The sequence below is a fragment of the Alexandromys fortis genome, unplaced genomic scaffold (genome assembly GCF_014885135.2).
Source record: "Alexandromys fortis isolate MF-2015 unplaced genomic scaffold, M_Fortis_MF-2015_v1.1 scaffold_88, whole genome shotgun sequence".
Lineage (NCBI taxonomy): Eukaryota > Metazoa > Chordata > Mammalia > Rodentia > Cricetidae > Alexandromys > Alexandromys fortis.
The window spans coordinates 5,694,323-5,707,417 of record NW_026067961.1 but is presented as its reverse complement, the minus strand read 5'-3'; the positions used below and the strand labels follow the sequence as shown (position 1 = coordinate 5,707,417).

The following is a 13,095-nucleotide window of genomic DNA, read 5'->3' as shown; positions in this document are numbered from 1 at the left end:
ACAGGGTTTCTCTGTATAACAGCTCTTGCTGTTCTGGAACTTCTTTTGTAGACCAGGCTGGCCCCAAACTCACAGAGATCTGCCTCCCAAGTGCTGGGATTCCAGGAGTGCACCACCACCATCACCACGCAGCTTAATTTAAGTTTTACGAGCTAGTTGGGAACAAACCTAAGCTAAGGCCAACAATTCATACTTAATAAGAAGGCTCTGTGTTTCATGACTCAGGAGCTGGCAGTCCAAAGAAAGCCCTGTTACACTCCCCCCTGGCCTTTCAGTAAAATGCTTCTTGTTTGCATCCGCATAAAGGCTACCTCTAAGTACCCCACCCTTGCCAGTGCCACACCTTGTCCATCTCCGAAGCCACTTCATCAACCTTTCTCACTAGCCTTGGAGGCAGCAGTTATGTCCAGTTCCCTAGCGTGCACTTCACACGTGGAGCAGGCTTTCAAACATTCCTTTAAAAAGTGGGTTGTGGCCGGGCGGTGGTGGCGTACGCCTTTAATCCCAGCACTTGGGAGGCAGAGGCAGGAGGATCTCTGCAAGTCTGAGGCCAGTCTGGTATACAAGAGCTAGTTCCAGGACAGGCTCCAAAGCTACAGTGAAACCCTGTCTCAAAAATAAAATAAAATAAAATAAAAGTGGGTTGTGTTGGGCCTGGCCTGGTGACCCATGCCTTCAATCCCAGCACTCAGGAGGTAGAGGCAGGCCAACAGGTGGATTCAAGGCCAACTTCGTCTACACAGTGAGTTCCAGGTCAGCCAGGGCTACATAGTAAGACCCTCTCTCAAATGTGTGTGTGTGTGTGTGAGTGTGTGTGTGTGTGTGTGTGTAGACAGATCGATAGGTAGGTAGACAGATAGATAGATAGATAGATAGATAGATAGATAGATAGATAGATAGATAGATATCACTTTAAATTTGGAAATAAAAAACAATTAGCATTCCTTGGACAGGTTTATTGAAACTGAGGTTGTCCTGCAGCCAAATTGTTTCCAGCACAGGCTGAATGACATCTTTCCAATTGCAAGGCCCTTCATCAAACCAGGACAGATAAACACCCATGCCTCCTGCGGGCAATTCAGCACTTAGCAGCCTTAAATAGGCTCTGCTGCTGGACGGTTCAGGCTCTCTGGAACGTTTGTTTGCACACCTGGCCTTCGCAGAACATTTCCTGTGAGAGGAAGGGGGAGGAAGAAGAAAGTTGGTGGATATTCTCAGCATGTTTGACACCAAATGGGGTTTTGCCTCCCACATGTAGGGTCTTCTCTGCCCTAACTTCTTCACTCTGACAGAAAACGGGTGTTAACAATTTAATCCTGATCTCTCCTGGTGTTGGTGTAAACCCACAAACAAAGGCACGGTTTTGTACTTTTTTTGAGACAGGGTCTCTACATAGCCCTGGCTGTCCTGGAACTCATTTCATAAACCAGGCTGGTCTCAAATGCACAAAGATCTGCTGACCTCTGCTTCCCAAGCGCTGGTATTCAAGGCGCTCGGTGCCATATCTGACCCCAGTTTTATACCGTCTAGATTGTGTTTTAGAGCTGTTGATTAGTTTGAGCTCTATGCTGCAGTCAGGAAGTTCTGATTGTGAAACAAATCAATGCTTCCTCTGTGAGGAGGCCTTAAAGAAGCAATCGAGTGAGCCGTGCCCCGGCCTCTCGAGAGAACAGGATGCACCAGGGACCTGAGCTTAATTCATCGTCGAGACCACCCTGAGACACTATTATTTTGGGGATTTCATATCATTCAAGCTAATCTCCCCAACTTGTTCTGTAGCTGAAGATGACCTTGAACTTCTGAAGCTCCTGCGGCCATCTCCCAATTGCCACGCTTACAGATGCGGGCTCCATTTGGGGTTTCCCACCTGCCGAGCGTGTACTCCGCCAGCTGAGCTACACCACCAGAACCTGCAACGGTATTCTTTAATATTCAATCAAGGATGTGTTTCATTAAAATGTCACTCCCTCAGCCAAATGGACCATGAAACAGCCAGCTCACCGCCTTAATATATGATTTTAAAAATACATGGTGAATTCCGCTGAGAGTGGCGCCAGACACCTTTAATCCTGGCAGTCGGAAGGCAGAGGCAGGTGGATTGCTGAGTTTGTGACCAGCCTGGTCTACAGAGTGAGTTCCAAGACAGCCAGATCTGCTAAACAGAGAAACCCTTTCTGTCTTTTTGTTTTGTTTTGTTTTTGAGACAGGGTTTCCCTGTAGCTTTGGAGCCTGTCCTGGGCCTATCCTGGAACTAGCTCTTGTAGACCAGGTTGGCATCGAACTCACAGAGATCCACCTGCCTCTGCCTCCTGAGTGCTGGGATAAAAGGCTTGTGCCACCACTGCCTGGCTGAGAAACCCTGTCTTGAAAAACAAACAAACAAACAATCTCTTTTTATTTCAAAATTACAAATTTTAGAAGAATGTGCATTTTAGATAGGTAATAGTGGCACATACCTTTAATCCCAGCACTTGGAAGACAGAGACAGGTGGATCTATCTGAGTTTGAGGCCAGCCTGGTCTACATAGTGAATTCCAGGATAGCCAGAGCTACACAGAGAGACCCTGTCTCAAAACAAAACAAAACAAAAAAAAAGAAATAAAGTAAAAAATATAAATACACAGTGAATTCAAGAGAAAAACTATCTAGAAAGCTATACAACATTCTTTTTTTAATATTTACTTTTATTTTCCAGTTATGTGTGTGTGTGTATGGGGGTATGTGCTCGTGAGTGCTGTTACCATCAGAGGCCAGAAGGGGAGGTTGGATCCCCTAGAGCTGGAGGTAGAGGGAGCTGTGCTGGGAGTCAGGTCCAGGTTCCTGCAAGAGCAGCACCTTCTCATCTGCTGACACCATCTCCAGTCCCAGGAAAAGGTTCTTTTGGTTTTGGTTTTTCAAGACAGGGTCTCTCTGTGTAACAGCCCTGGCTGTCCTGGAACTCACTCTGTACACCAGGCTGGCCTTGAACTCACAGAGATCCACTTGTCTCCTGAGTGCTGGGATTAAAGGTATATGCCACCACCATCTGGCATAAGTTCTTATTTTTATGTGCACGGGTGTTTTGTCTGCATTTACATCTGTGCACACATGCCTAAAGAGCCAGAGGAGGCCACAGAAGAGGCATTAGATCCTCTGGGACTGAAGTTCTAAACAGTGGTGGCCCACAGTGTGGCAGCAAGGAATTGGGTGGGGGTCTTCTGGAAGAGCAGCCAGTGCTCTTAATCATAGAGCCATGGCTCCAGTCACAGAAAATGTTCTTCAGTCAGGCAACGCTGGCACACCTTTAATCTCAGCTCTCAGGAGGCAGAGGCAGAGGCAGGCAGATATCTGTGAGTTCGAGGCCAGCCTGGTTGACAGATCAAGTTCCAGGACAGCCAACGCTACACTGAGAAACCCTGTCTCGAAAAACAAAACAAAAAATTATTTGTTTATGTAAATGAGAGTTTGCATGTATGCCCATGACAGAAGAGGGTACCAAACAGAACATGGCATTAGATCCCACTATAGATGGTTTTGAGCTAACATGTGGTTGCTGGGAATTGAACTCAGGACCTCTGGAAGAGCAGTCAGTGCTCTTACCCACTAAGCCATTTCTCCAGTCTCCAGAAAATGTTGCAATATTGAATAAAAAGGCAGACCATCCTGAGCAGGACATGAAGGTAACTTGCAAAAGTAAAAGTTAAAACAATGATCGAGAAGGGTAGGGCGACTGTCCATGGCTAATGCGTTGTTCAGCTCTCATCAGAGCGCCTTCCTCTAGCAGGAATTGGTGATGTCCACAATGGGACAACAGACCGGCAGTGGGAGACCTTAGCGCTCTCAGCACTGACTGGGACGTCTTAGGATGTCCCTGGAGGCTCAGGGATCTATGCTGAAGGGCAGAAAGACTGTGAGAGCCGGAGGTGGTGGGTGACTCCAAGGAGACAGCATTTCCTAGACACAACTCACAGAGACTGACAGCACGCAAAGGACCTACCTAGGTCTGGACAAAATCCAACCAGGGAGAAAAAAATGGCCAAAGCCCCTCCCCTAGCCACGAACCTATTTGCGATTGATAACTTCTTGAGAGAGGGGAAACCAGTTTTCTCCAGTGGTACTGGGTATTATCGGCCACACTCCAGGGAAAGTGGGTCAATGCAAACTAGACTCTAAGTTTTTGTTGTTGTTATGGTTTGGTCTTTCTTTCTTTCTTTCTTTCTTTCTTTCTTTTTTTTTTTTTAAGATTTATTTATTTATTATGTATACAATATTCTGTCTGTGTATATGCCTGCAGGCCAGAAGAGGGCACCAAATCTTATTACAGATGGTTGTGAGCCACCATGTGGTTGCTGGGAATTGAACTCAGGACCTTTGGAAGAGCAAGCAGTGCTCTTAGCCACTGAGCCATCTCTCCAGCCCTCCTTCCTTCCTTCCTTCCTTTCTTTCTTTCTTTCTTTCTTTCTTTCTTTCTTTCTTTCTTTCATCCTGTCTTTCTCTTTTGGGTTTATTTTGGTTTCCGAGAAAGAACATGGAATCAGGTAGTTAGGGAGACAGAATAGTCTGGGAAGATTTGGGTAAGGACAAAGAATATGATCAAAATATACTGCTATGACAACATTTTTTTTAAATAGTAAAAACATGTAATAGAGAATCAGAACAAGGGGATGGCAAGATGGCACAGAAGCTGACAGTTCCTGCAAAGGACCAGGGTGCAGCTCCCTGAACCCACACTGGGCAGCTCGCAACCACCAGTACCTCCAGTTCCAAGGGGATCCAGTGCCCTCTTTTGGTCTCTGCACACACTGCATGCATGTGGTGCACACACAGGTGCAGGTATACACTCACACGAATGAAAATAAAGAAATAGAGATTTAAAACTCTCCCCTCGCCGGGCGGTGGTGGCACACGCCTGCCTTTAATCCCAGCACTCGGGAGGCAGAGGCAGGCGGATCTCTGTGAGTTCGAGACCAGCCTGGTCTACAAGAGCTAGTTCCAGGACAGGCTCCGAAACCACAGAGAAACCCTGTCTCGAAAAATCAAAAAACAAAAACAAAAAAAACCCAAAAAACAACAACAACAAAAAACTCTCCCCTCCCCGCCAAAAATAGATTCTAAAGAACAAATGTGGTAGGTACCAGGTGGAGCTGGCCCCCTTCAATCCAGTGGCTCCAACCTCTGTTCTTCTTCTCCCCTTTCTGCACACAAGTGAGTTTGTCGTTCTCCCAGGTGACCAAGCTCTGCGTGAAGGAAGAGAGAAAACAACGCTTTGTTCTGGCAGGATCCCTAATATCATCAGGTAGGATGCATGCCGAGCTAACCTTGTGAAACTGATAGATAGCCTATGCTACATTTCAAAATTTTTTATTTTGTGTGTGTGTCTGTATGTGTTGCCTACATGTATGCATATATACTGTGTGCATGCCTGGTGCTCACAGATGTCAGAAGAGGGCATCCCTGGAATTGAAGTTGTAGGAGGATGTGAGCAGCTATGTGGGTGCTGGGAATTGGACCCCAGGTTCTTTACAAGAGCAACAAGTGCTTTTAACTGCTGAGCCGTCTCTCCAGCCCCGCGTCTATGTTATTTTCTTTTCTAGCACCATAGGGTGCTTGAAATCTTAGCCGGCTTTCATGCATGCCAAGTGAGAGCCCGACCTCTTAGTCACACCCTACTGCCTTACCATGCATTTTCTGTTATCCAGGCCTTTGTTATCTTCCTCAAATTCTTCTCCAACTTTGAACTTAACAAGATAATTCCTTAGACTGCTGTATGTGTGGATGGTAAAGGAATCCCCATTTTGTTCGATCACCTTCTGTGGCTTCAACAACTTGGCGATCTTACGAGTCGCAAAGTCGATACCTGGAAAGTTATTGTTCTTATTATATTTTTTATCTTAACATTTTACATTTATTTATGTATGTATGTGTAAGTCAGAGGACAATTTATTTTAAAACAGGATCTTACATAACCGCGCTGTCTTTGAACTTGGTGCAGAGTTGAAGGTGACATTGAACTCCTGATTCTCTTGCCTCTACCTCCAAGTATTGGATTATAGGTGTGTACCATCATGCTTGACTCAAGAGATTTTTTTTTTCTTGTGGGTTTTTTTTTGAGACAGGGTTTCTCTGTGTAACAACACTGGCAGTCCTGGAACTTAAACTCACAGAGTTCCAGCTGCCTCTGCCTCTCAAGTGTTGGGATTAAAGATGTGGGCCACTACACTCAGTGACTTAAGAACATTTTTGTAGGGGCTGGAGAGATGGCTCAGAGGTTAAGAGCATTGCCTGATCTTCCAAAAGTCCTGAGTTCAATTCCCAGCAACCACATGGTGGCTCACAACCATCTGTAATAGGGCCTGGTGCCCTCTTCTAGCCTGCAGGCATACACACAGACAAAATATTGTATACATAATAAATAAATAAATAATTAAATAATTAAAAAAAGAAGATTTTTGTAAATGTTATCTATTTATTTCATGTGTATGTGTGACACCTGCCTGCATGTCTCTGCACCACGGAGTACCCACAGAGGCCAGATGAGGGTGTCGGATTCCCTGTAACAGGGCAACTGGGAACCAAACCTGGGTCCTCTGGAAAAGCAGCTAGTAAGGGCTCTTAACTGAGCCATCTCTCTAGTCCCTCAAGAGGACTTTTTAAAAATTTGCTTTTGGGGCTGGAGAGATGGCTCAGAGGTTAAGAGCACTGACTGCTCTTCCGGAGGACCTGAGTTCAATTCCCAGCAACCACATGGTGGCTCACAACCATCTGTAATGAGATCTGGTGCCCTCTTCTGGCCTGCAGGCATACATGGAGGCTGAACACTGTATACATAATAAAGAAATTAATCTTTAAAAAAAAATAAAATAAAAATTTGCTTTTACTGGGGTGTTGAATTCTGTTCTATTTACTGGAAGGCAAAAGGAAGAGTTTGTCAAGTAGCAAGTGTACCAAGGTATGGTAGCTTAGACCTGTAATCCCTATACTTGGAAGACTGAGACAGGAGGATTTCCTGGACCAGCCTTGTCTACATAGTGAGGTCCAGACCAGCTTGACCTAAAAGGGAGACCTTGTCTCAATATAGATAAACAAAACCTCAAACAAATAACTCCCAGAACAAGCCTGCCAAGGCAACCATGGTACTCTGCTTATGATAACAGGGGCTCCAAATCCGTAAAATCAGAGCAAGCTGAACAGACTCAGTTTGCAGGGCAGCAACATACCGAGAGTCCTTTGGGAAGCAGGGACAGTGACAAGACCCCCTCTTGTGGACCCATGCACCCCACTGGTGGCCACAGAACAGGGTCCAGGACTCAGTTTTCCCACCGCATGCATAGGCTGCCGAGGCTGACTCTACCGGCTTGCTCATCTGCAGGAGTCTGCAGTGGTCTCCCTTACCCAGAGCAGGCCTTACTCTGGTGGGGGAACTGAATTCCTGAGGAGATTGTAGCTGCTGTCTGTCTGGTTCAGAGCCCTGGCCCATCCCGACCGTCCCCACACAGAATTGGATAGACAGGAATACAGGCATATCTGAGACTCGACAGACACAGAGGAGCACAGAGGAACCAGACTCGGGTTGGCAGGGACGATTGGCTGTCAGACAAGACAAGGGGGACAGAGGAAAGAGGATAGACAGAGGGGCTGAAGATGGGTGCGGGGAGTCAGGGACAAGGACAGGACTGAACAACATAACCCAACCGAGAGCATAACCCACGGGAGACAGGAGGACCTGGAACAGACAAGACAGGACAGATGGCCTTCGCTCAACCCCGAGACCCGAAGCTAGAGTCTTTCTCCCCTCCATTATCCCCTTTGCTGCACAACCCTCTGGTCCTACCCAGGGCCAGCATGTAGCCCTCGAAGTTGTCACTGCTGAGAAGGTTCCAGGTGCCGCTGAGGTCTGCTGGCATGGTCGGGGGTCGGCAGCCAAAGCCTGAAAGTCGGGGGACAATGCTGCCCTTATATTGTCATTGGGGCGGGAACAGGGCCAGGATGGGGCAGAGGGAACAGCAAGCCTGGTCAGTGAAGCTGGGGTGGGGGTTGGGGAGCCCTGGAAGCAGCCTCTGGCTGTCTCTCCTAGCTTCCTTCCCCTCCCACTTCTGGTTCTGTTCCTGCTCCTGTCACACACTACCTTGGCAACCCTGTTTCCTTTGGGACTCCCTCCTGTCGTTCAACTCTAAACACCTGTGACCCCAGAGTGTGTCCCAGGTCACCCTTTATTCCATGACCTGGATGTTAATGACTAAAGGAAGTGTTTAAGACTCAGCACGAAATACTGTGCTAACCACAAGTAACAGTACACGCATGAGCCCAAGGCCACACACAGGTATCCCAGAAAACTGAAAGTTTTACCTTGCTCAAGTTTAAAAAAATTATTTTTGTTTATGTGCATATGCCTACGTGGGTGTATACCACATGTGTGCTGGTTCCAGGAGAGGGTAGATCCCCAAGAGATGGAGTTAGAGGCAGTCTGCAGCCTCGCCCACCCCCACCCCACCCCACCCCATGGATGCTGGGGACCAAATTCAGATCCTCTGAAAGAGTAGCCAGTGCTCTTGGGGGTGTGATGCCTATCTAGTGTCTGCCTTGTTTTTGAGCAAGGGATTCGTGTAGCTCAGGTGAGCTCCTAACTCACTATGTAGGCCAAAGATGGCCTTGTGAGTTCATGATTCAGCTGCCTCTGCTGGATTACAGGTGTGCAACACACCCATGCACCAATCCTGTGCACCACACCTACCTGTGCACCACACCCGGTTTATATGCTTGGGCTTTAACACAGAGCTTCATGGGTAAAAGCCAACTGAGTCACATCCCAGCTTCTTACCCAGTATTTCTGTGACCGCTAGATTCCTAGGTGACACAGAATGGACGTCTGCAGTCCTGGGGACTTTTTACTTGTGGTTTTGACTTCACTGTCATGACTTGGATTTCAGATGTCAGCCAGGTGGAGAAGACTAGAGAATGTCACACGCCGTTATTCCCTCAACAGAAACTTCCTTCGCACAGTTCCAGTTACTGCTCATCTACGCAACATGTCAATTACTACTGCTAACTGCACGGGAGCCTGGGAGGTGTAGTCTTCAGGATGTAGTCTCTACAGCAGAGCGAGGCAGAGGAGGAGAGAGGAGAAGAATGGACTAGCTAGCCAAACTCAGGTCCTCTAGAAGAGCAGCCTTAATCTTAACCTCTGAGTCATCTCCAGCCCTGTGGATAGGCTTTATCTCCATCCATCCATCTGTAGGATTTTCTTTTGAGACAGGGTCTCACTATGCAATCTTGCATTCACTATGCAGAGCAGCCTGGCCTTTAATTCACAGAGGTCTGCCTGCCTTTGCCTCGTAAGTACTGCAAGTAAAAGCATGTGCCACCATACCTGGCCACAGAGATACTTCTTAATATCCATTTCACCTGCATCACAGCCTTGCTTGAGGTGTTCATATGTCTCCCACTCCAAGATTATTGCATGATGGGTAATCTTGAGGATCAAGGTGGTTGGGCTGAGAAGTGTGCCTAGGAGATCAGTAAAGCACACTGCATGGGCGAGGGCTCCCAAAGAGCTGCCCTGGATGTGGGTGGTATGATCCCATAGGTTATAGGAGCCTACAGGATGAAAAGAAGTCAGAGGGGGGCTACCGGGACAGGAAGTCTCTCTTTGCTTCCTGGCAATCAAGATCTGGACATATGCTCTGCCATGCCCTCCCCATTTTGATTTGAAACCCCTAATACTATCAGCCAAAAAGAAACCCCCGCTCCTTTAAATTGTTCCTCACAGGTGTTTGGCCACAGAAATGAAAAGGTGACTAGTACTTGCCTCTCTTTCCCTTGTTGGCTGGCTGCCTTTTTCCTTGCAAGCAGAGACTGTGTTCACGTCATTCACAACTAGAGTCCCCAGGCCTTGTGCTTCTGGCAAATGCTCGATAAACGCTTGAATGAATGAATGAATGCATGAATGAATGTGACCTTTTCCAGGGTGGGAGCAACTTTCCCAGAAAGGGCTGTTGACGCTCTCCCATCAGCTGGCTTAGGCATACCTTGAGGGCTACAAAACCATGAACTCTGCCCAGACTTCTGGAGTGTGAAACAGGACAAGAACAGAACAGCACCTACTTCCTAGCCTTAACCGTCTTATTGTTCCAGAGCCTGACCTAAGGTTGTATCTAATAATACTCTTAGCCTCTGTGCTGGTTGCTATGGCTTTGGGCCAGCTTGAGCAAAGGTCACCTGTTCTACACAGGATGGAACTGCAGCTGAAGGGGACAGAGATTTGACTGTTCAAAGGTTCCAGAATCACGTTTCTCCTGTTCAGTTCCAGAAGATTCACTCTAGGAAGGACCAGAAAGTATTGCTGGAAAGGGAAGAAAATCAAAGAAGGAAGGTATTTGCCCCCGTACCCCGGGCTTACGGCTAGGGGCTCAACTCTAAACTGTGGACAAGGTGAGGCTCTGGACCTGCTCGGAGACCTCCTCCTCGATGGAAACTGGACAGGAATGGATGAGGACACTTGGAGCGGGAACTGTTATTTGATGGAATTATCTCTCCTCCCTCCTGTCAGGAAACAATATCATCCAGGGAGTGTCTCCAATTTTGGGGATAGACCCAAATTAGTTTAAGGTTAACCCAATCACCGCAGGCTTCTCTCCTTTGCCAAGGACTGGCTTTAAGGATATGAAACTTCCAACGAATTTGAAGCACGCAGTGACTTGCGACGGGCTGCTGGGAAAGATGTCTGATTTGAACTTTTCCCCACATCTGAACTCGGGCAGGCAGCTGGCTTGTTTTCTGGGCCAGGAGCACCGCACCTTCCAGCTCCAGGGGAACAGAACTAGGACACTGTGACTGGCAGGGACCGTGATGACTCTGGTGAGTCACTCGCACGAGCCCTGCATCCTGTCCTACATCTGCGCTTCTGAACACAAAGGTCTTTATTGTTTAGGCCACTTGGGGTTGAGCTTCCTCCAGTGGACAAATCTGACAGAGAGAACATAACGTCGAGGTATTTTCTCCTCCAGCAACTGTCTTGCCTTTGGTCACCTATGTGACCAGGGGGACATTCTGATTCAATGCTGTGCGTGGATCCACTGTTTTTGAGTGTCTGTGTTGAACAAAATGCTACTTCATAAATACTGTTCTCTCAACAGCAGTATTGTGGCTGGAAACACATGAATTCTGTTTTGGGGACTCTGCCACTTTGAGTGGTACCCCTGCAAAGTTTGGACCCTAAATAACCTACATGGACAGCTGGGGACCAACACAAGGGGCACTGAGCCCCTCAGTCTTGCTTGGCCACACCACTAAGGAAAGACATCACGTGGATCATTTCTATCTGCTGCGTTCCCATGAAGTCGGCTCTTCCTCACAGCACAGGGACAGAGATAGATGGCTTCTTTTGTGCACTTATTTTGGAGCATTCTATGGTGGCAAGACCAGATTCAATGAAATCTATCCTCTAGCGAATTATTTTATGTTGGAGACAAGGTGTCAAAAGAGCCCGGGCTGGCCTTAAACCTCTAATCCTCCTGAGTACTGGAATTCTAAGCATGTGCCACCACATCTGGCTACCTTCTTGTGAACTTTGTGTTCAATGTATTACTGCTGACTATAGGTACGATATTCTACAGGGACTCTTGATCTTTTTAGTTGCACTATAAAATGTTGGAAGGGTATGTGTGCGTGTGAGCATGTGTGAGCACACACACACTCAGACAGCATCTAGATGACTTTGTCAGATCTCCTGGAACTGCAGTTTACAGGCCCTGTGAGCAACCATGTGACTGCTAGAAACTGAACTCAGATCCTCAGCAAGTGCTCTAACCACCGAGTCACTTCTCCATTCTCAGATTTTTTTTGTTTGTTTGTTTTTGGTTTTTGAGACAGGGTTTTCTCTGTGGGACAATCCTGGCTATCCTGGAATTTGTTCTGTAGATCAGGCTGGACTCAAATTCACAGAGATCCGCCTGCCTCTGCCTCCCAAGCGCTGGGATGAAAGGTGTGCCCGCCACCCAGTCTCCCTTTTCCCTTAAAGGAAGGCACAGCAACTGTAAATTCCAGAGCTGGAGAGATGGCTCCGTGGTTAAGAGCAATGACTGCTCTTCCAGGGGACCCAGGTTCAATTCCCAGCACCCACATGGCAGCGCACAATCACCTGTAACTCTGGTTCTGGGAGATCCAATACCTTCTCATTCTTCTCAGGCACAACCGGTGCACAGATACACATGCAGGCAAAACACCCCCACACATAAAATATAAATTAAAAAAAAATTGTAGTTCCCATTATCCGGAGAGGAAGTTCTGGTCTTGAGGACATGTCTACCTTTAGCAGAGCTATTCCCAAAAGCCAAGTATCAGGTTCTGTGCCGGAAGTTCACTCACAGTGTAATTCGGGGATCCCTGGGAGGGTCCCCGCAAGCCTTGCCCATGGGGTCCGAGGTGATCATAAGGTAGTAGGGTTCCAACATTTCCAAACGGGAGACACTAAGGTCTAAGGGAAGGTTACAGCAGTAACCCGTACAGCTCACGGCACACGAGATGAACTGTGTGTGCTCTGCCAGCGTCACGTCTGGTGGCTCTGCTGACTACGGTTACCGCTCAGGGCTGTCTCGACTCTTTAGGGTCCTTATCGTGTCTCTACCGATGGAGATCTGGCCATCCACAGTCAGCCAGCAGGTACTGATACTGTGGGTGCCAAACTTTCCATCTCTGACAGCTGCTGGATGGCTTTAGTAAGATGAGCAAACATTTCTCTCTGACATCAGATTTGGATCTGACAACTGCACAATTACTTTTTCCTTCTGTGGAAGTACAAAATCTTCCTCAAGAGAGGTGAGCATCAAACGCGAATTTTGAGGGAAATTTAGGCTACTTGGGAGACAGGCAGGCAGATCTCTGTGAGCCCTGGGCCAGCCTGGACTGCATATGGAGATTTCCCATCTCAAAAATTTAAAAGTGGCCGGGCGGTGGTGGCACACGTCTTTAATCCCAGCACTCGGGAGGAAGAGGCAGGTGGATCTCTGGGAGTTCGAGGCCAGCCTGGTCTACAAGAGATAGTTCTGGGACAGGCACCAAAGCTACAAAGAAACCCTGTCTCGAAAAACAAAAAAAAAAAAAAAAAAAAAAAAAAATTTA

The 13,095-nt window shown here is 47.4% G+C and overlaps 1 protein-coding gene across 2 annotated transcripts; it reads right to left on the bottom strand.

Annotated features, from left to right (window-relative positions):
* Window positions 1-956: 956 nt before the first annotated feature.
* Rbp7 (retinol binding protein 7) lies at window positions 957-10,033 on the bottom strand. 2 transcript variants are annotated; one of them, XM_050153365.1, is made up of 5 exons: window positions 8,798-10,033; window positions 7,811-7,906; window positions 5,658-5,836; window positions 5,115-5,216; window positions 957-1,171 (listed from the first exon to the last, which is right to left on the bottom strand). In XM_050153365.1, the coding sequence occupies exons 2-5, from the start codon at window positions 7,881-7,883 to the stop codon at window positions 1,121-1,123; spliced, it is 405 nt and encodes a 134-aa protein (XP_050009322.1). In that variant the 5' UTR covers window positions 7,884-7,906; window positions 8,798-10,033; the 3' UTR covers window positions 957-1,120. The 2 variants fall into 2 exon arrangements, with proteins under 2 accessions (XP_050009322.1, XP_050009321.1); XM_050153364.1 differs by lacking the exon at window positions 8,798-10,033 and having other exon boundaries at window positions 7,811-8,263.
* Between the last annotated feature and the right edge of the window lie 3,062 nt (window positions 10,034-13,095).